At 45.0% G+C, this 22558-nt stretch overlaps 2 protein-coding genes across 3 annotated transcripts; one reads left to right on the forward strand and one right to left on the reverse strand.

The window, feature by feature from the left end:
- The first annotated feature begins 9094 nt into the window (after nucleotides 1-9094).
- Nucleotides 9095-9632, forward strand: LOC113930950 (40S ribosomal protein S18-like). The gene has a single exon (XM_035725628.1). It carries the CDS (start codon nucleotides 9136-9138, stop codon nucleotides 9592-9594), a length of 459 nt encoding a protein of 152 aa, XP_035581521.1. The 5' UTR covers nucleotides 9095-9135; the 3' UTR covers nucleotides 9595-9632.
- Nucleotides 9633-15900: 6268 nt separating this feature from the next.
- Nucleotides 15901-21869, reverse strand: LOC113931341 (doublesex- and mab-3-related transcription factor C2-like). Of its 2 annotated transcripts, none has more exons than XM_027609200.2 (6): nucleotides 21824-21869; nucleotides 19840-20058; nucleotides 19592-19749; nucleotides 18784-18920; nucleotides 17431-17575; nucleotides 15901-16443 (listed from the first exon to the last, which is right to left on the reverse strand). In XM_027609200.2, the coding sequence occupies exons 2-6, from the start codon at nucleotides 20052-20054 to the stop codon at nucleotides 16331-16333; spliced, it is 768 nt and encodes a 255-aa protein (XP_027465001.2). In that variant the 5' UTR covers nucleotides 20055-20058; nucleotides 21824-21869; the 3' UTR covers nucleotides 15901-16330. The 2 variants fall into 2 exon arrangements, with proteins under 2 accessions (XP_027465001.2, XP_027465003.2); XM_027609202.2 differs by lacking the exon at nucleotides 15901-16443 and adding an exon at nucleotides 17678-17836 and having other exon boundaries at nucleotides 17479-17575; nucleotides 18784-18853.
- Nucleotides 21870-22558: the final 689 nt, after the last annotated feature.

Here is a 22558-nt window from a genome sequence, read left to right on the forward strand (position 1 = left end):
AAATATATAAAGTGAGACCTGTTAGAACGGCTGTAAGTCCAGATGGAAACATGGAAATTTGGGAAGGATTGGAGAGCATCTATCACATTTTCTATGGTTATAAATTATTTTTTCCTTGGGAATTTGTAAGAAGAATATTGATTTCTTAAACCCTTTTAAACCTTGCTCACAGTGATAAAAAATAATTCTACCCTGTAAGTACAAGCCTCTCTTTCGTCATAAACCCCACACAGGAATTACTGGGCCATAAACTGTGCTAAGGGCAATGATGACAGATGACATTGAAAATGTGGGTTTGGAATACTAATTCAAAGGGATATATGCACCTCGATATTTATAGCAGCATTATCTACAATAGCCAAATTATGGAAACAGCCAAAGTGTCCATCAACTGACGAATGGATAAAGAAGATATTTTATATATATATATATATATATATATATATATATATATATATATATATATAATGGAATATTACTCAGCCATAAAAAGTGAAATCTTGCCATTTGCAACAACATGGATAGAACTAGAGTATTATGCTAAGTGAAATCAGTCAATCAGAGAAAGACAAATACCATATGATTTCACTCATATGTGGAATTTAAGAAACAAAAGAGCAAAGGGGATAAAAAGAGAAAGGGAAACAAGCCAAGGAACAGACTTAACTACAGAGAACAAACGGATGGTTACCTGAAGGGAGGTGGGTGAGGGGATGGGTTAAATAGATGATGGGGAATAAGGAGTGCACTTGCTGTATAATTTTGTGAAAAATCCCTGTAATGTACTCTTTTTTCTCACTTACAAGCAAGGTGTATATTCTTTCTGGATATTTCCTGTGCACACACTATCTCTTGTGATGGTGGTTAATTTTATGTGTTAACTTGATTGGGCTATGATGTGCCCATATATTTGGCCAAATGTTATTCTGGGTATTTCTGCAAGAGTGATTTTATTTTTGGTTTTGGTAGCTAGAATTTTACTTTATTATTTATTTTATTACTTATTTATTTATTTATAATACATCGTTAGTTTTTGATGTAATGTTCAATGATTCATTACTTGCGTATAACACCCAGTGCTCATCACATCACGTGCCCTAAGAGTGGTTTTGGATGAGATTCACATTTAAAGCAGCAGAATAAAGCAGACTTTCCTTCGTAATAATGTTGGTGGGCTTTGTCCAATCAGCCGGCATAGAAAAAATGTCTGAACTTCCTCCGTGGGACATCAGCCTTTTCCTGTCTTTGGACTCAGACTAAGATATCAGCACTTCCCTCATCTTGAGCCTTCTGACCTTTGCACTGTAACTACATCATTGGCTCTCTTGATCTCCAGTTTGCTCATTCACCTGGCAGGTCTTGGGATTTGTCAGAATCCATAATTGTGTGAGCCACTTACAACAAATTAATCTCTCTCTGTCTCCTCTCTCTCTCTCTTGCGTGCACGTGTGCACTACACACACACACACACACGTGTGTGTGTATATATATGTAACATATATACACACATATTTATATAAAATCAGTTGACGGCAAGTTGCAGACTGAATGCCCATTGCCCCTTAAATAACTCAGACTCTCTATTTTCTAAGAAGACGAAAACCCTCTTACATGATCCAAAAATCAGGAATTGACATTGATACACTATTATAGTCTAATCCATAACTCTTATTCAATTTTTAAATGTTATTTTAATAATGTCCTTTATACCGAAAAGATTTTTTTCTCCTGATCCATGATCAAATTCAGGGTCACATGGTGCATTTGGTTGTCACATTTCTTTAATCTGACAGTCTTTCTTTGCATAATGACTGTGATATTAACTTTTTTTACTTGGTTGAGTTGGTGTCCATCAAGTTTCTCCATGGTGAAGTTTCTATTTTCCCTTCCTAATTAATGACTATTTTATGAACATAAACTTTGAGATTTTAAACAACTTTTTCTTTTCAAACTGATGTATAACTTACAAATGGTAAAATCCACCCTCTTTAGTATTCAATGCTGGAAGTTTGACAAATGCTTTCTGTTATGTAATTACTGCCAACACCAAAATACAGTACAGTTCAAGTATACTCCAAACTTCCTTAGCTACTTTGTAGATAACTCTTCCCCTTCCTCATTCCTAACCCCCAAGAGCCACTGATCTGTTTTTGCCTTTTGCAGAATGTCACTCATATTATTTTTAATGGCTGAATAGTATTTCACTACACAGTTGGTCAAAAAATTACTTCAGTTCTCCATGGATTATGATTGACATATGGTTAGTTTCCAATTTTTCCTTACTGGAGTAAGTGCTTCAGGGAAATTCTTGTGCAATCATCCTTGCACACACAAGTGTATTTTCCTTTTGGGACATTTAAAATATTTAAGGATACAGAGAATTATCCTTCCAAAAAAGATTGTGCCAATGCTACTACAACTGTTTTTTTTTTTTTCAAAAATTTCAGGGGTGCCTGGGTGGCTCAGTCGGTCAAGTGTCTGCCTTTGGCTCAGGTCATGATCCCAGGGCTCTGGGATTGAGCCCTGCATCATGCTACCTGCTTCTCCCTCTCCCTCTGCTGCTCCTCCTGCTTATGCTCTCTCCATTCTCTCTCTCAAATAAATAAATAAAATCTTGAAAAAATTTCAGTATTGGCCAAAGTGGTTCATTAAAAACCTGACTTTTGTTTTAATTTGCATTTCTGAAATAATTAGTAAAATAAGCATGTGTATAATACTCTCATTTCACTATGGAGTGAATGAAATCTGATGTCAGATGATGAAATGAAAACAAACTGAACCCAAGAAGCCTTCCTAAAGAAGGCAGGATTGATCTCTTGCCTTAGAGAATTTCCTGAATTCAGAAAGGACTTTTTTCTGCAACACACACACACACACACACACACAGCTTACAGCTTCCTGGACCCCAGTTCTAGTCTCAGCCAGGCCAGCATCCACCTCCTGCAAGAATCCAAATGGACAAATATTCATGCATTCTACAAACTGTTGTTCAGTGATGAAATAGGGAATGGCATATAAAATCTGATGGGAAATGGTCCATGTACTAAAGAACTTCCTGGGGATGGAGTTAAAGAATAAAAGCACAGTATTGTGCAAGACAGAGTCAGAGATGAAAGACTTTGGGCTTGCATGTCAAGGTAGAGGTTGAAAGCTCAAGTATGCATTTGAAATTTTAACGGCACTGCCCAGACCACACACACACACACACATACACACACACACACACACACACACACACACACTCATACTCCTCCCCCTCACCTCTCCTTCTGACCCCACAAGTCCAGATGGATTAAAGAGCTAAATGTGAAAGATAAAACTATGAAAGTATTTAGGGGAAAAATAGGAGTTTATTTTTCTAACTTGGACTAGGGAAGGTTTTCTGAAACAAGACTTACAAATTGTAAAGGAAAAGATAGATGGACTAGAATATATTCAAACTAAGAACATCTTTTCATCAGATGATACTAAAAAGTGGAAAGACAAGCCACAAATATGTAGAGAATATTTGCCACACATATATCCATAGCTGCCATTTACTGAGACTCTAATATGTATGGGTCAGATACTGTGCCTGGTGATTTACACAAATTCTTTTCTCTTTCCAGTAGGGGAAGTGGGACAGGGTAGGGTAATAGTTACCAGTTCCATTTTACATAAGAGGCTACTCAGGCTCACAGAGCTTAAGTGATTTGCCCATGGTCATAGAGCCACTCAGTGACAACTTGGGACTGGGCACCATGTTTAACTGAGACAGGAGCACACAGTGTACTCTGCTGTTTCTGGAACTCCTTAGTTTGAGTCACACCTTTTCTCTCTTGACTTGGGGCTCTTCTCACAACACCTCTGTGTTTCTCCAAAGAGAAAAAGAAATGATTCTGTGACCAAGAGAAGGAGGCCCAATAAAAGAGGGAGAAATGAAGATGAATTGTATGTTGGGAATTGCTGGTAGAATTCACTCTACATAGGGTTCCTGGGGGCATTTGAAAGAGGGGATGGCTTATGGGACATGGCATTGGGAGAGCAGTTCAAAGGGGAACTTGGAGAAAGCAGGCAGAACAAAGAATTACTACTCTCAAGCTCTATGGTCTGCTATCCAGGATGTCAGCCAGTCAGGGAGAGCAAATCTGATAATCTGAACACCCCAGGAAAGAGCCACCAGGAATCACAAGTTTGGGGGATTTGACTGATATATGGAAGAAGGGTCCTAGTGTAATTCCTTTCCTGACCTATTTGTGTTCTAGAACTTGTGAAGATGTGCACCAAATTTTCCTTCAGTATTGTGGTGGGACATCACTAGTTGCTCACCAAAACATGTTGACTTTTCCTCCTGGGCACACAGCTAAATGACACTTTTCAGGCTCCCCTGATGCTAGGTGGGGCCTTGCCACTGTGGTCTGACCATGGAACATGGGGATGTGATGGATGCCAGTTCAAGGTTTTGCCCTGAAACCTCTGGGGCTATAGTCTACCCTAGGTCTCTTTCATTGCCTGCCTTCAGGATGCAGAAGATCCAGTGGAAGGCCCAGGAATCAAGAAGACAATGAAACCACTAAATGGGTGCAGCAAGCCTAGTTATTTGAATGTGTGGAGCAGTGACCCCTCCCATCACTGCCTCACATTAAACTATGACTAAGTAAGTAAACTTTTATTATGCTAAGCTACTCAAATTTTTATTATAGCTGTTGGCCTTTCCTTGGTATTAAGAATTTATGTAAGTCAACGTTCTGGTTAGTGGGCCTCTTCCCAATTAGTGATCCTATTTCAAATTATGAACTATTACATATAACTATGAACATTTTTGTACATTTTTAAAATTGTACACATGCATTTCTGTTGGACATATACCCAGGAGCGTAATTGCTGGTTCACATGGCATATATTTCTTCAAGTTTAGCTGGAAGTGCCAAGTCATTTTCCAACTTGTTGCCCCATTATTCCCTACTACTGACATGTAACAGAGTTGTCTTTGCTCCACATCTTTGGCAACATTTGGTCTTGTCAGACTGTGTCTTTGTGATTTTAATATACCTTTCTTTCTCTGAGTACTAATAAAAGGCATACCTTGGCTTATGTTTATTAGCTCTCTGGATATTCTCTTTTGCCAATTTTCCTACTGAGTTGCTAATGTTTCTTACTTTGGTCTGTAGGATTACTCTGTATTACTCTGTATATTCTGATATGATTGATCCCTTGCCCTACAATATATGTTACAAATATTTTCACCCATTCTCTCACTTTTCCTTTTTTAATAAATGGGGGGCTATTTAATTTGGATATATGTTCTTGCTGTTTTATTTAATTCATTCTCACAAAAGTTTTGTAAGATTGGCAATGCTAACACAGCTATACAGGTTTGGCAGCCAAGGCCCAGGGAGGTGATTTGCCCCAGAATTCTAATGTGGAATCCTAGCCCAGATGTGTGAGACTCTGCAGGCATAAGGGTGCTACTTCCTGGGGACTGTAGAAAGATGGGAGTATTGGGAAGTGAGAACACATGAAGGTATCTCTATCACTGCCTTGGGGAGACAGCAGACAGCCATCTCTGAGTGCAGGGTCAGATTCTGTTCTTGCCCACCGCAGTATATCCCTAACACCTAGAGCAAAGTCTGGCACAGAGTAAGTTATGTGCTCAGTGAAGTCTTGTTGAGGAGTCTGTAAATTTCTCCTCCTGATGACCAAATCCCTAAGAATGTCTGTTCCCAAGCATCCTCAGGTAAAGGGAAGGGGAGCCCTGGAGACTGAGCCTCACACTAGAGTCACAGAGAAGCTCAGTCCCCAGTGTAATCAGTGCAGAAAGAGCGGGTCAGCCTGTCATGGGAGTGAGTCTTCAAGAGTCTGCTTTCCCCTGGGCACACTGACACATTAGAGCCACCCATTCTTCAAAACCCAGGGCCCTACCTGGGACCCAGGGCGGTGCAGCCCTTCCCTCTCTAAAGCTATAAAAATAGTTATACTGTGATTTGTTGGTGGTCCCCATAAAGACCTCTCAGCTATGATTCTGGGTCTGAAAACCCACTATTAAACCCACTCCTTAGGGTCAGACCAATTATCTGTCCTTCCTCTTCACAACCCCCAGAATCATTTAATAGATATAAAAGACCTGCCAAACCCTCAAAGTGCCTCTACACTATCAGTAGGAAAATCCCATTTGCTTCATATCTCTGATATCTTCTGTGCATTAGTCCAAGTAAAGAACAATCACAATGTGTTCGTCTCCACATCCCTGGAAACATGAAGTCTGGAGGGTTTGGTAACTGTAAGGGTTTTCTTGCAGGGAGGGGGGTCATTGATAGTGATGAATAGAACATTTAGAAGAAATATGCTGTACCATCTGGGTATCCTGTATCTGATGAACTTAGCTTTAAGTGAGTCTCTGTTTTACCTGGACCTTCTTAATGAACGCAAGATATTTCTGGGGGATGACTCTCATGACTCCAGGATTTGAAGCTGATTAACATGATTTCAAAAGAAAACTGTTGTTTAGAAGGTTAACTTAACAATAGTTTCTCCTGCTAACCATTTAACAAACAATGTTTTAAAATGCCTCTATGATCTTTTACTCTGCAAAATGCCTGTGATATGGTAGCTGCAGCCCTCCAGGGGGAAAAATAAAAACTAAAAAATAAAGGATTAAAACAGTTTTGCCTCACAGAGACCTTGAATTTTTCTTTTCTTTTTTTTTTTTTTTTTTTTTTTTTTTTTTTTTTGCTTCAGGTCAGCATGCCCAGGGACTACCCTGGGCTTCTGCCCTGTTGGTGGTCCAAGTGTGTGTCATGGCCTGATTTAGATTGCTCTAGTCCATGTTTGGTACTTAAGAGAGAATCATGAGTACTTCTCCTGCCACCCTTGCCAGGTTCCTGGGCCGGGAAAATACAACTATTTGGAACACACACCTTCATTTTATGTAGGAAGAAACTGAGTCCCAGAGAAGAGAGGGAACTCAACTGAGACTGTCTCAGAGTGGGAGAACACTGATATTAACGAGGTAATAGTCACATCTTCCCTTTCAAGGTCCTATACCCTAGGATGTTCCAGGGTGTATTCAGGCTTGGTACAGCATTTCTGATGTCTGTCATGGAACATAAAGCTGTTGAAAATTTCCTTTTCTCCTCCCCCTGGGGCTCTGTGCTAGAAAACTCTGACAATTTGGAGCCAAACCACTTTATTTTCCTAAGGGGCTACTAAGGCATGGAAAAGGGAAAGGACTTGGCTAAGGACACACAAAGATATAGTATCTACTCTAAGATGAAGGTGAAGGAATGTCTGTGGTGAGACAACCAGTGAGGACCAGGACTGGCAAGAAGAACATGCTTTGCTCTTAGTTGGGAGGGCCCTGAAACCAAAGGGCTTGTGTGCTGGGAGGCAGCAGGTACAAATGGATGCTCAAAGCAAGCAGAGCCTGAGATGGGTGATGGCTTCCAGCACCCAAATCAATAGCAGAGGTATTCCCCTCAGGGGAATGTGTGTGTATGTGTGTGAGAGAGAGACAGAGACAGAGACAGAGACAGAGAGAAAGAGGGTCTGATGGGTGGTAAACAGGTGGTTCTAGGCCTGGAGGGCTTGGACAATGTGAGAGGCAGAGGTAAAAATCTTAGGGAACAATGAGAGGGGTAGAATCAAGAGGCTTAGTCAGGCCTGGGCTGTGGCGGGGGGCTGAAGAACAGGGGTGAGGATTGCGTGTTGGCAAGCCCCACTATATCAATGCAGTGCAGCTACTAAGTATTTACTGTGTGCCATCTCTCTTACATGAGATGCTCTGATGAAACTCCTAATTTTCCCAAGTTTGGACTCCTGCAGCACTCCCTCCAGCACAGGGAACTTGCCTGAGGCCAGGTTGAGGTCCTGGAGCATCACAAAGAAAGTACTGAATACTCACTGGGTGGCCCAGAGCACTTTCTCTGCAATCCCTTTCAGCCACTTTACCTCCCCACAATAACCACAAAAGGGAGCCGCACAACTTCAGGGATGGCCCAACACTTGCCAGGTCTCACTTTGCATGGAGTGTGCCTCCCCAGACTCAACAAGAAGGAAGCTTTGTTGGTACCTCTCCTCCTGGTTGAGCACCAAATGAAGATGCCAGTCAAAATGGCATACAGGCCTAGGTATGTACTCAAACCCTCAAAGACTTGCTCCTTGAGATCCTCAGAGGCACCTATGAGAACTTGGGGAAAGTCTTGGAATGCCTTTTGAGGGACGTCACCCTGTACAACACTCCTCCACCCTGAGCAACTAACTACAATTGATCCTTGAACAGCATAGGTTTGAACTGCACGGGTCCATTTATATATGGATTATTTTTAATAAATACAATACAGTGCTGTGAATGTATTTTCTCTTCCTCATGATTTTCTTACCATTTTTTCTGTAGCTTATTTTATTATAAGAATAATACACATAACATACAAAATATGTGTTAATCAACTGTTTATGCTATTGCTAAGGCTTCCAGTCAACAGTAAGCTATTGGTGGTTAAGTTTGTGGGGAGTAAAAAGTTATACTGGATTTTCAATTGTGTAGGTAGTTGGTGCCCCAACCCCTGAATTGTTCAAGGGTCAACTGCAGATGCTTCACTACTCAATGGGATAATGCAACCAAGGTAAGACATAGACAGTGCTCCTTGTGACTAGCCTGAGCGTGACCTTCATGAAGACTACACATTCTCCTGAGGCGATGTCTTGGAGGTGCTACCGATGTTGTAGGTCCATCCTGGGAAGCAGTACTTAACCTCTGCAGAACTGGAGGCCCTCACCGATAAAGGTTTTGCAAAGCAGAATTACCTAGAATTCTAGAGTGTTTATCTAGAGTAAAGGCATTTAAACTGTAAGCAAGAGCTGAAGTGTGGGTGCCCATGAAATAAGTGAAAAAAGGATGTTTGGTGGGAGCTTGTGGAGCCAATGCTGGTGCTGGAGACATGCCTAGTGTAAGAGTACAAGCAAAAGCATCAATAACGGTGCAATGGCCAGTACCAGGGTCCTTACTAGAAATGTATGAAAAAGATCTATCACTTTGTCTTTATAGTGGGCTGTTATAAAAGACCAGAGCAAATGGGGATCGGGATGCTGATTCATAAGAAGTAGAGGGGTGGCTCTTCCACAGGAGGCCTACACGCCGCCGCCGCTGGGGCCGCCGCCATGTCTCTAGTGATCCCTGAGAAGTTCCAGCACATTTTGCGAGTACTCAACACCAATATCGATGGGCGGCGGAAAATAGCCTTTGCCATCACTGCAATTAAGGGTGTGGGGCGAAGATATGCTCATGTAGTGTTGAGGAAAGCAGACATCGATCTCACCAAAAGGGCCGGAGAGCTCACTGAGGATGAGGTGGAATGTGTGATCACCATTATGCAGAATCCTCGCCAGTATAAGATCCCAGACTGGTTTTTGAACAGACAAAAGGACGTGAAGGATGGAAAGTACAGCCAGGTCCTGGCCAATGGCTTGGACAACAAACTTCGTGAAGACCTGGAGAGACTGAAGAAAATTAGGGCCCACAGAGGGCTGCGCCACTTCTGGGGGCTTCGTGTCCGAGGCCAGCACACCAAGACCACAGGTCGCCGTGGCCGCACCGTGGGTGTGTCCAAGAAGAAATAAATTTGTAGGCCTTGTCTGTTAATAAAATAGTTTATACACCTAAAAAAAAAAAAAAAAAAAAAAAGAAGTAGAGGGGTGGAGTGAGGGGAAACATGCTACCTGCTGTATTTTTATCCAGCTTTATAATTGTTATTTGATGATTCAGCTCTTCCACTTAACTACCTTACATGTTACTGCCTAAGATGTTATAACAATGTATTGTAACATTTTAATAGACTGTGGGGTTAAGTTTGCAATGTGAGTTAGTGAATGGAATTATCCAACAAATTTTATTTTATTTTATTTTTAGTTTTTAGTTTTCTGAATTATATTTATTTATTTATTTTTATTTTTTTAATATTCAGTTAGCCGACATATAGTACATCATTAATTTTTGATGTAGTGTTCAATGATTCATTAGTTGTGTATAACACCCAGTGCTCATCCAACAAATTTTAATTGTATCTTCTGTGATATTAAGGGTTATATTTGCTGGGTTTTAAAAGATATTGAGAAGCTATGTATTTATTAATGATTTATAAATTCTTGCTTAGGATTGGACTTGACTGTTCTTTGAAAGCTTATGAGAAGAAAAAAAAAATAAAGTAAAAGGAAAGGGAATGAGGGGTGCCTGGGTGGCTCAGTCGGTTAAGCATCTGCCTTCGGCTTGGGTCGTGATTCCGGGGTCTTGGGATAGAGTCCCATATCAGGCTCCCTGCTCAGCGGGGAGTCTGCTTCTCCCTCTCCCTCTGCCTCTCCCCCTCTGCTCATGCTCTCTCTCTCTCATTCTCTCTCTCTTTCTCTAAAAAAAAAAGGAAAGGGAAGGAAAGAAGATAGGCATTAAGGAGGGCACTTGATGTATTGAGCACTGGGTGTTACATGTAAGTGATGAAGCACTAAACCCTACCCCTGAAACTAATAATACACTATAAGTTAACTAACTTGAATTTAAATGAAAATAAAAGTAAAATACAAGGAAAAAAACTGGTGGACTTAGTTTTGCATTTAAGCCTATCTGTTACTTATCTGGATTGACTTATATACCTACATTTGTAGGGGAAAATAAAAGCCTGTAGAATACCATGAAATTCTTGTTAACTTGTTTACTCCACACACATTAAATTATGTTAATTGTCCTGGTGCTGGGGATAGGAGGATGAATAAGATACATAGACTCTGTCCAAGAGATCAGAATGGGCAGGGGGCATTGGAGAAAGTCGTGGAAGTTAACCAATCAGCCATAACAGTTCAATGTGTTTTGAGAGACACCTAGTAGGCATTGGGGTGAGAGTGGTTGTGGAAAAGGGAGAGAGATTCCTTGTGCTGAAATATCATCAGAGAACTGGAGGATAAAGATAAAGGAGAGTGGAGATATAGTCAGCCCAAAGGACAGAAATAAGTGCCCTGAAGCAGGGCATCTTGGGTGTATCTGGAACAGCATTTTCTTCTCTGAGACTGAAAGTTAAAATTTAAGGGAGAATGCATTGAAATATGAAAGTGTAGGAGGGGAAAGCAGGGACCAGGTCTTCAAACTATAGTTCTTGGGGTTGAGACCATAAAATCTGGAATGGAAAAAAGTTCTAAGCATTTCAGCTTATCCCCAGAAGTTGTTTCTAGACACAAAGTCAGGGGAAGGGGCTGTGAGTGAGGTTAACTAGACCCCCACACTAAGGATAGGACCATGAATAAATAAATAAATAAGCAAATAAATAGTTTTATATAGGTAATGTGTTAGTCATATCACAGGTGTATTTTACCTATTGTTGGTATTTCTAATGTACAGTGTGTGTAATTCTCTTTTGTACATTTTGATCTGCTATTCAACCTATCTTTTGATTTATGCAGCATAAGAAATATATAGTTGGTCTTTGTCCCTAGTTCCTGGCACAGAGCACCTAAATCCCTTGGAATTTCCTGGGTGACAGGAGGACCTTTTATTCTAATATGACAACGTTTGGCTTGGCAAGCCCCTAGATAGTAGCTTCAGGATGGAAGCTGGTTTCCAGAAAGATCAAACCTTGTTAAGAAGCCTGGAACTTTCATTTCTTTCCTATCCCTCCCCCATCCCCCATCGCCCAACCTCAGAAGAAGGGAAAAGCGCTGGAGATTGACTTAATAATCAATCATGCTTATGGGATGAAACCTCCATAAAAACCCGTAAACAATGGAGTACAGAAAGCATCTGGGTTGGCTAACACATCCACATGCTAGGAGGGTGGCATACTCCAATTCCATGGGGAAAGAAGCTCCTGTGTTTGGGACCCATCCAGACCTTGCCCTATGTGCCTCCTCATCCTGCTGTTCATTTCTATTTTTCTTGTCAAATATTAGCTGACATCCAGGCTCCCAATTCTGTCCCAATGGTCTATGTGTCTGCTTTTAGGCCAGTACCATATTGTTTTCATTACTATTGCTTTGTAATCTACTTTGAAATAAGGAACTCTGATATCTCCCTGCTTCGTTCTCCTTATTGAGGATTGCTTTGGCTGTTGGTTGCTATGCCACAACCTTTACGAAAGGAAATGTGACAGTAATGAGCAAGATTACATGTATTTTCACCCTGTATTCAGCAATAGAACATCTAGGGATGGATTTCAAATATTGATAAATATTTGATTTATTGATAAATATTGATTTTCAATATTGATAAATATTGATAAAGATTATGTCACAATTCTCTTCATTGTGGCTGTAATTTGTAACAGCCAGAACAGAAACAAAGTGTGCATCCAAAGAAGATTAGCTGCCTAAATTAGGGTACCTTCACACAATGGCATACTCTATAGCTGTTGAAAGGAGTGGGAGATGACTCTATGAGGCATCTTGAGAGCACTATGGAGTGGTCTCAAGGATATTGTTTTTTCAGCTTTACTGAGGTATAATTTGCATACCAAAAAACCTGTACATAGTAATGTGTACAGTTTCATGAGTTTGGGCATGTGCACACATCCCTGTGACCATCTCCATGATCAAGGTAGTAAACATATCCAACACCTCCAGAAGTTTTTCTGTGTGCCTTTGTTATTTTGTGTGTTTGTTTGTTTTGTTTCGTTTTGGGTTTTTTTGGTTTGGTCTTTGCTTTCTTGCGATAAGAAAACTTAACATGAGATTTACCCTCTTAACATATTTTTAAGTGGACAATACCTCTTATACATAGCATTGACTATAGTCAAACTCATGGGAACAGACAATAGAATGGTGGTTGCCAGGGGATGGGGGGAAGGGGAATATGGAGAGTTGTTGTTTAATGGGTATAAAATTACAGTTATTCAAGATGAGTATGTTCTAGAGATCTGCTGTATAACATAGTGCCTATACATAACAATGAGGGCTATGTTTTTAAGTGAGAAAAGGCAAAGTGGAGGAGTTTACATAGATTATGCAGCATTTATCTAAGGAGGAGGGAATATATTGAATGTCCATCTCTCTGATGAGAGATACGGATCTGATGGCCAGGTAATACCAGTTGCCCCATTCCTTTAGCCTTTAAGGAATCTGTCGAATACACCCCTGCATGAATTTTGCTTATCCTGGTGTCCCCACTCCCCACTTCTACCCATGTTGGCTGTCTCCGAGAACACACGTTTGCCCACAAGCACTTTTGACAATTTGTTCTGCTCAATATTTGTTCCAGATCATTCCATTTTTCAAGAATAATTAATACTTTCCCTATATGTTAAGCTGTTCTTGGCCAGAAACCAGAGGTATCAGGCCTTGATGACCCTGCAGTGTTCGTGTGACCTACTATGGAAGAGGTGCCTCTCCGGGCAAGGGTTGAAAGCAGTGGAATGTTGGAGGGGACTCCTACTGGAACATAAGAGCCAACTTAATTTTTGAGGAATTTTGCGAGCCAGCTGTTGAGCACAGCTGTTTTAAAGACTAAATTATATAAAGTAGCAATTACGTTACATGCGTTATACTGAAAACAAACAAAATACACACTCAAAACTCATCAATCTCTAATTATTTTTCCTACATTTTGCTATTACCTATGTTCTTGAGGTTATGTACATTGATTGTACCTGCATGGTGGGAATGCCTCTCTTCCCAACTCTGCACTAATTGGCACGACATCAGTAGCTGGAAATTGGCAAATGCCACAACACAGGGCATTTCCCCCAACCCACCCCCTCTCCCAGAGAGTCTGTTGTTAAACACTTACACGCATACCACTGGTTGAAATTGATCCACTCTGCAGATGCTCTCATGTGGTGGATATCCTCAGATCCAACCAATGCTGTTGTAAAACACATGAGAGTCAAGCCTTAACTTACACTATTCTACAAAGTGATGTTTTGAAACTGTGAACTGGAGTAGTGCTCGAAAAAAAAAAAGGTTGAATATTTAACATTTATGACAAAGTCCTAAGATGCCCATAATATGCCACCCTGAAGAGACTTTTTAAAAAGGTATAGAGCAGGGCGTCTGGGTGGCTCAGTCAGTTAAGCGTCTGCCTTCGGCTCCGGTCATGGTCCCAGGGTCCTGGGATCAAGGCCCGCATGGGGCTCCTTGCTCGGTGGGAGCCTGCTTCTCCCTCTCCCTCTGCCTGCCGCTCCTTCTGCTTGTGCTCGCTCACACACTCTCTCTCTCCGTCAAATAAATAAATAAATAAATAAATAAATAAATAAATAAATAAATAAATAAATAAAAGGTTATAGAGCAGTGTGTGTACATGCAAAAGGTTCTGCATAAGAGGGCAGGTCGGACTCAGAAAAATGAAAGGGTCCAGGGCAAAGGGGCTCACTCCTTCTCCCAGTGTCCATCACTTCATCTCTCTTTTCCTCCCTCTTCTCATGCCACATCCTTTAAATGTACTTTCTCTTTTACCAACTCAGCTGCGGGACCGTGGTGCACCTAGGACACAGTTGCACAGCAGGGTTTTAGTCCTTTTCCAGGCAACACGGCTTCCTCCCTCCGTGAGTATGTGGGCTTGTTTATCTAATATCTGGGAGAGGAGGGGTTTCAGGATCACTGATTTAAGTAGCAAGTGAGGGAAGGGAGGAAAGCATGAGATGGACGTCAGTCTTGCCCTATGGGCCGAGTGATTCGCATGGTTATCCGGCATTAGCCAAGGATGATAAGAAGCCTGACTTCTTAAGGCCTGAAACAAGAAAGCGTAAGTTGTCATCAGATGTCATCACCATCAATCATCTTGGGTACGAATGAGGGAGGCAAGGCAGGAAGGAGAAAACATGATGGGAAACAGGGCATAGCCAGTTGAGCTTTCTTGTCTTCGGGGCGGGGTCTCCAGTTCTTCCTTTGTTTGGAACATCAGCAGAGGACGGAGAAACAAGGGCTGGTAAGATCTGATCCACGACTACATATTGCTACCTTGAGTACAAAACAGAGAGACTGTTTTTGAAATACTCTTCTGACTGGATGTCTGCCGTTTCAAGATTGGAACCTTTCACTCAACGGTTGAGATAGAGACAGAGATAGATCATTTTTTAGAAGGTAAATTATTAGCTAATTTAGGGCCTGGCAGAGAAGGGAGTCTTCCCGCATCCATCGCTGGCCAAAAATTTCCCCTAAAACACTTGTGGTGCAAGAGAGTGGTAATAATGCTCAGCTCAGAGAGGTGCTGTGAGGCTCTATGTGTTTAGCATACAGGGGGCACAAAATAAATGCATGGTAATGATGCGTCCTCATATTTCACGGGTCCTTTCAAAGTAGGCTCTGGGTCTAATTCACCTCCCCTCTTTGATTCTTCTGGCCCCGATTGGCTTCAGCGTCCCCCACTGTAAAATACACATTGGACTCGAATCCAACTGGCATTCACTTGGCCATGTGCTGGCCTGACTGGATGTTTTCTTTGGCCCACCTGTACAGGTCTTAAAGAGGAAACCAGAGGCAACATGTTAAAATGGAGGTGTTCTACGTAGAGATCTAGAATTCCCTTTTCCTCTTGAAAAATCGGGAGATGTGGCAGTGCAGAGTCCACATTCCTGCATGGCAGCAATCGGCTAGAGCCAGGTGGCAGCTGGCCCCTTCGGTAGAACATGCACTGCGAGTTGGCCAGAGCCTGTCTGGACTGCTCCACTCATTATTAGGACCTGCTTGACCCTGCAGACAACTCAATCTGGGGCCCTCTGGACAGCTGGAAACAGTCTATGCCAGGCAGAAGGTAGGCACTCACTTGGTCAATGAGTAAAACGCTTACCCTTCTTTATCTCTACCATTTTCTTGTCTAGTCGTGTTAAGAAATCCCAGTTATTGAGTAAGGTGAGTCTCACTTTGGAAAGTAAAGTGAACAAGTCTGTTAGAGTCAGGATGGTCTATGTTATACTGTGGTAACAAACAACTCTTCTATCTCACTGCCTTACAACAGCAAGGGTTTATTATTTGTTCACACACATCAATCTAGACATGAAATGAACACACCCTTCTATTTTGACAAGCATGGATACATACGTGAGTGCACGGCTACGTTTGCAATCACAAGTCAAATGAAAACTCTGGCATGTGAACATAGGACCTCCCACAGAACCCTATTTAGAGACTGATCAGCTTAGACCGCACAACGCTGTTTTTCTAGGAGACATGAAAAGGCCCCCAAATCCAAGGCAGTAAGGGATGGAGGTACAAGGATACCCACCCTCAGCCAAGGAATTGCCCCATACAATAAAGAGGGTCTGAAAAGCTTGTAAAAGAACCTGAAGGTTAAGGGAAAAAAGAACATGTTAAGCATATTGGATAGTAAACATTTTGCAAATGCATAAATAGGCAGCACTCTAGTGAGGCCTCCTCTTCTGCGCTTCTAGCTCAAGAGGGAGATGCACTCCAGATGTCCAATAGGCAGAGAAATGGAGCTGGTTGGCCTGGGTCGCAGAGAGGGGCTAGGAGGTTGGGGTCCTCTATCTCCAGCAGGAGCTGCACATAGAAAGGAAGGCATCAGAGCCAGGTCACATCCATTTCCCCTCCAGGCTCTCCCCTCTCTTCTGTTCCACCCGATCTAGGCTTTGTCACCTGGACTACAGACTGCAGCACAGAACCCTTCCTCACTGATTTGCTCAGCTCGGGTCTTGCCTCCTCCAATCCCTCCGTCAAAACCACCACATTTCTTTTGGTGGAGCCCAGGCTCTTTGCATATACTCCTCCCCAGCTGAAACATTCCCTGGCTCCTCACCACCCACAGTTTCTGGTCTAGCCCCTCAGCCCGCCATTCAGGACCTCTGTGAGTGGCCCCTTCTCCAGCCTCATCCCCTTCTGTTCCAGCAGTTCCTCCTTCACTCAGGTCACTGCTGCACCCACACACCCGTCCCCCACCCAACATTTTGTTCTGGCAAAGCCCAGCCTTCCCTCTCAGCCTTCCCGGGCATCTAGCTGTCCTCAGACTTCCTCTGGTCCTTCCACTCCAGGCTCATCTATTGAAATTTAGCCACAAAACGCAAGGGAAGTATGAAGGCATCCAGGCTCCACATGGAGACTGGAATCAAAGACCAGGTCTCCCTCCAGCCTAGGCTCTTATCACCTATGTGTATCCTGCCCACCACAGCAGACTGCAGGGGTGTGGGTAGAAAGCTCTGGGCTGGGAGCGAGGAGACCTGGGTGTTCCACCCGATAGGCCGCATGCCCCAGTGCACGTCGCTGCCACTCGCAGGGCCTCAGTTTCCTCGTTTCTTGATGCCAGGGCCCGGCGCATTTGCTGTCGAGCACTGAGCTCGATAAACTGATGATTCATCACCATCAACCATCGACTGCCATCTCTGGCATCAGACCGAGGAGCTTGGGTGCCTGGGCCCAAGGTGGTTCAGCCCACCAACCCCGGCCTCCCAGTTAGGCCCTGCTTACGACAACGCCCTCCCATTTCCCAACCCTCCCCACCACCCCGTGTTCTCCTCTCAAGGACCAGGCTACCTGCCGCCGCGGAGGGCTGCAGCAGGGAGACGGAGCTAGAAGATGCCTGGGGAGAGTCTCTCAGAATCAGCAGAGCCTCGGCCGCTTCCAGCTTCCGCTGCCACTCTGAGGCAGAAACCGAGTCCTGGTCAGAAGCTTCAGGAGCCTGCAGCGGAAAGGGTGTGAGAGAATGGGACCTGAAAAGCCATGCCTCCCCACCTCATGGGGCCAGTGGTCCTTCAGTCCCGGGTTCCGCTGAAGGCCCCACCCATGCTGGGTGCGTTCAGGTGGGGCCTTCAGCTCTTCCCGGTCACTAAGTTTGGCCCCTGCCAGGGTTCTGGACCCTGCTCTTTTCCCAGGATCTGTGGCTGCAGGAGGACAGGGCCAAGGACGGATGGCACAGGGCTGGAGCACCGGCGCTGAGCATCTAGAAACAAGGAAAAGAAAGGCCAGGGGATTCAACCCTCTGGCAGACACACACTACCAGTAGAGAAACAGGGCCAGGATCTTGCGATATCTGGATGTGGGAGTCTGAATGCCTGCGGGCCATCAGCCGTTGTGGCTTGCACAAGTCCTTTCCCCTGTTGGGTCTGTTTTCCTTTCTAGGTCCTTCTTCAATATCTCTCCCGAGACACCAATTCCTGCCAGCGTTTCTAAAACTCCCAGGGCAACGGTGACGATTGTGGGGAATCCCAGGTGTCTGTGTTCTAATCTGCAAAGCACCTGGAGAAATGGGATCACGGTCCCTGTCGAGGGACTGGTTCTCACCTCCATATTCCCCAACCCCATGGAGCCTGAAGGACCAGCTTGGCTCATCTAATGGCCTGGAAGCTTTCTCTACTGACCTTTGGACTCTGCCCCTGGGCCCCTGGGCCCCGTGGCCCTCACCATCTTGGCACATTCCCCCTCCGCTTTTCAACAGGACCTTCTATCCCATCAATCTGTTTCACGTGGAATAACAGCCTCCGTTAGTTGAAGTCCTGCTATGTGGCACGCCTTGGCCTAGCCCTCTTGTCAGTGCTGTAAGTGTGGGATATTGTCCCCATCAGTACACTGCTAGTACACACTGGAAATGGAGGCTTGGAAATGTAATGTCACGTGTCCAAAGTCTCACAGATAGGCAACCGCAAGGCTGGGAGAGCCCTGCCCTTGCCCGCTAGTCTGAGATGCTGCCTTCTCCACTCCTCCTCCTCCCCCCACTCCTCCTCCCCCTGCCACTTCTTGTCCGGCTCCTCTCCTCCCCCTCCTCCTCCTCCTCCTCATCGGCCGCCTCCTTCACTCCCTCCTTCTATCTCCCACGGCATCAAGCACAAAGGTTGGGCACCCGATAACACAATATACAACTAGCTCCATGTGCCTTCTCACTTTACTCACATGCTGGGCAGGGCAGGAGTCCTGTGGGGCTTCCTGGAAAGAGAAATTGTTCGTCGCATCTTCAAGGCTGCTGGAGTCCAGGACAGAGACAAAGAATTTGGGGCATGACCAGTCAGCAGAGCTCCTTGGGCGCTTGCCTGGAGGAGCAGGGAGCACAGGGTGGAGTCAGGCACCAGGCCGGCCATGGAGAAGAGATACGTATGGGTATGTTCTGGGATGAGGATAGGAGCCCAGAACGTCAGAGCTGAGCAGACCTGGAAGACCAGCCAGTTCCTACTCTTTATTTTCCACCTGGTGAAACTGAGGCCCAGAGAGGACGAGTATTATTTCTCCAAGGTCATATGGCAAGCTGCAGTAGGGTTAGGGAGGGAACCCACATCTTCAGGACACAGAGAAGGGTCTGGGCTGTGAGTGAGATGGGAACCTCCCCCACAGGCCCCGGACTCTCCTTACCTTCCCGGGGGTGGCACGGGGGTGGGTGGGCCTCGAGCTGGGACATGATATTCTCCTTCCCAGCTGTGGAAACCTGGGGACACTTTAGGTGAACCCTTCCCCCTGACCCCACCCCACTCTTCCTCACCCCCAGTCTGAGGTCTCATCTCACCGTGGACCATTTTGCCCCCCAGATCTCTCCTTCCCACCAACACTTGGTAGATAATGTTGATGACGTCTATTAGGTGGGGCAGCTAAAGGCCCGGGGAGTAATTTGCCAAGGCCACATCAAAACTGGGTAGTAGGACTGGCGACAGAACTGCTCAAAGCTCCCTTCCCCCAAACCCAGACGCCCTCCCTGGCCAGAGACACTCACTGAGGGCTCCTGCTTGAATGGTCAACTTCTTGACATGGCTGTGAGCTTTGCGAGGGGAGGCCTCACTCCTTGTCAGTCCTTGAGCCAGGTGCCTCTTTAGCTGTGCCCCCTGCTCCTTCTTCAAGGCACTCTCAGCAGGCAAGACACTGTGGTGTTCCCTAAAGTGGGGGATTGCAGGTCAACAGTCAGTCACATTTAGGGGAGGCCCACCCCCCCACTCCCCCACCCCCGTCAGACACCATACTCACGAGAAGAAGGCACACTTGGGACAATCGCAGGCCTGGAAGAGGCAGAGGTGCTCCTGGTCCTTGATTTGGTCAGTGAAGCCGTGGTTGTAGCAGCGGGCACAGCGACTTACAGCTCTTTTGGGGCCAAGTTCAATCCGCCACGGGGTTCCGGTCTCAAGCCCCGTGGGGGAGTCGGAGGGGCAGCAGGGCACAGCAGGCATTTCATTGGAATCCATGGTTCTAGGGCCAGGAGTGGAGGTCAGGATGGCCACATGATCCCCTACCCTCAACATACTTCCTCTGCCCTTTGAAAACCCCACCTGAGGTGCCTGGATTCTTCTTCACCCAGCTCACCGTTGAAATCACATCACACCCAACCTTCTCACTCACGTAGCCTCCTTCCCAGGAAGCCGCACTCACGCATAGCCCCATTCCAAGAAACTCTTGGCATGGTTCCTGTAAACTTTCAATCCAACTGCTAATCTCCTTGCTTACATGGACCCCATTTTCAGGCACTCCTGTGCCCCCTTCCACAATTACTGCCCTCCCCTTCTCGTGGATCATCCTGTACTCTGCCATACCTCACTGTTTTCCCTGCCATCCACTTCCACAATTATCTTCCTAACCTCCTGCATTCATTCCCTCCCTACTCATGATTCTGGCTGCCCCCCCACCTCAATTCTGTTATTAGTATGTCTTACATTCAACTTTCCGCTCACACCCCATTCTGATTTTCTTCCTGCACCCCACTGTAAGCTTAATTATTCTCTCAGCAACCCCCCAATACTTTAGGCTGACAACCCCTTTGTACCCCATGAAATTTGATTATGCTGCTGGATCCCAAGCCCCTCTTTCAATAATTATTTTTATTCATCCCTTCGATTATTCATTGACTAGATCCATGTTGAGCCCCCTATCGAATGCCAGACCCTGATCTAGTCAGCAGTCGACTCCTCGGGTGTTATGCTGAGTGAAATAAGTCAATCAGAGAAAGACATGTATCATATGACCTCACAGATATGAGGAATTCTTAATCTCAGGAAACAAACTGAGGGTTGCCGGAGAGTGGTGGGGGGTGGGAGGGATGGGGTGGCTGGGTGATAGACATTGGGTAGGGTATGTGCTCACCCTAGTGAGTGCTGTGAATTGTGCAAGGCTGTTGAATCACAGATCTGTACCTCTGAAACAAATAATGCAACATATGTTAAGAAAAAAGAAAAAGAAGAAGATAGCAGGAGGGGAAGAATGAAGGGGAGTAAGTCGGAGGGGGAGACGAACCATAAGAAACGACGGACTCTGAGAAACAAACTGAGGGTTCTAGAGGGGAGGAGGGTGGGGGGATGGGTTAGCCTGGTGATGGGTATTAAAGAGGGCACATTCTGCGTGGAGCACTGGGTGTTATGCACAAACAATGAATCATGGAACACTACATCAAAAACTAACGATGTAATGTATGGCGATTAACATAACAATAAAAAATAAACAAAAAAAAAACCAAAAATAAAAACAGCCGACTCCTCACCGCACTAACTCTTTTCTTTCACCAACAGAACCCTCTCTGCTCTCATGCAAACCCATGTATTCCCTGCACAGCCCCCCAACAGTCTTCCATGCTCCTCTTCACACTTCAACGGTTATGCTTGGGTACACCTTCCCCGTCCCTCACATCTGGGGTGCACCACCTCATCTCAGGCAGCCCAGTCATTCGCTGCCACTACCACATCAGAATCAAAGGATCAAAGGCAGGGGCATGAGCCCTGCCTCAGGTTCCAGAGGCCAGGGGTCAGGGGGCTGAGGCGAGGGTTTCCTCCCACAGGTACTCGGTGGTTGTTGCTTGGGGGGGCCCAGGGGGGGGGTCGGGGAGACGGGGTGGAGTGGGACATCAGGAGGTACTCCACCGAGGTGGAGAAGAGGAGAAGGGATTGGCCATCCAGAGCAGGAAGGAGGGAGGAAAGAAGATGTGTGGAGAACGAGGGTCCTATTCCTGATGCCAGCCTGTGGTTACCTCAGCCGCCCGCAAGTCCAGATCCAACAGCAGGGACAGAAGGTGGGAGGAGGGAAGACCCAGCTCTCTCTCCCTTTCCCGCCCTTCCCACAAAGGCCAATGAGCTTCCAGCGCTGCCTTCCTCCTCCCACGGCTGTGGCCGGTGACCAATGAGCTTCGACTTCCGTCGACGTTCACCCACCAAAGTCCCGCCCCTCTCGCCTTCCTTTCACTTCTCCGTGTGCTGGCTTTACTAAGCCAGTCAGTAACTCGTGAAGTGAGGTGAAGCGAAACTTTGTGCTCCCTAAACCTTGTTTCCCAGACTTTTCTCTCTTGGGATGTGAAATATTATATGTGCATGCCTATTTAACTCATGTCCTGGATATCCTGTAACTTACTCTTAATGAAATTCCGCATGTGTTTTTTTTTAAGATTCATCCATATTCCTACGTCAGGGATTGTCCATCGGGGGGCAATTCTACACCCCCAGGGAACATTTGGCAGTGCCTGGAGTCATTTTGGTCCATCTTTGCCGTGTCTCTGTGTCTGAGCTCCCTCTTCGGTTCCACAGATAAATTTGTCTGTTCCTGTGCCGATACTACACCATCTTCATTTTTACCTCTTGATAAGACATCTTGATCTATGGTAGGGCAAGTCCCCACATCTTATTCACAATCTTCAAACATGTCTTCCTTATTCTTCACCTTTTGCCCTTCCAGTGTAAGTGTCAGAATCAGCATGTCACGTTCCTTGAAA

The sequence above is a fragment of the Zalophus californianus genome, chromosome X, assembly GCF_009762305.2.
Source record: "Zalophus californianus isolate mZalCal1 chromosome X, mZalCal1.pri.v2, whole genome shotgun sequence".
Taxonomy (NCBI): Eukaryota; Metazoa; Chordata; class Mammalia; order Carnivora; family Otariidae; genus Zalophus; species Zalophus californianus.

What these genes read in the sequence shown, in the direction of transcription:
- LOC113930950 (XM_035725628.1), top strand. Translation starts at nt 9,136, where the DNA reads ATGTCTCTAGTGATCCCTGAGAAGTTCCAGCACATTTTGCGAGTACTC.
- LOC113931341 (XM_027609200.2), bottom strand. Translation starts at nt 20,054, where the DNA reads ATGGATTCCAATGAAATGCCTGCTGTGCCCTGCTGCCCCTCCGACTCC. An exon ending in CCCAAGTGTGCCTTCTTCTC is followed by an intron (nt 19,750 to 19,839) that starts GTGAGTATGGTG and finishes CCCCCACTTTAG; the next exon opens with GGAACACCACAGTGTCTTGC. An exon ending in ACTCCTGCCCTGCCCAGCAT is followed by an intron (nt 17,576 to 18,783) that starts GTGAGTAAAGTG and finishes TTTCCGCTGCAG; the next exon opens with GCTCCTGAAGCTTCTGACCA.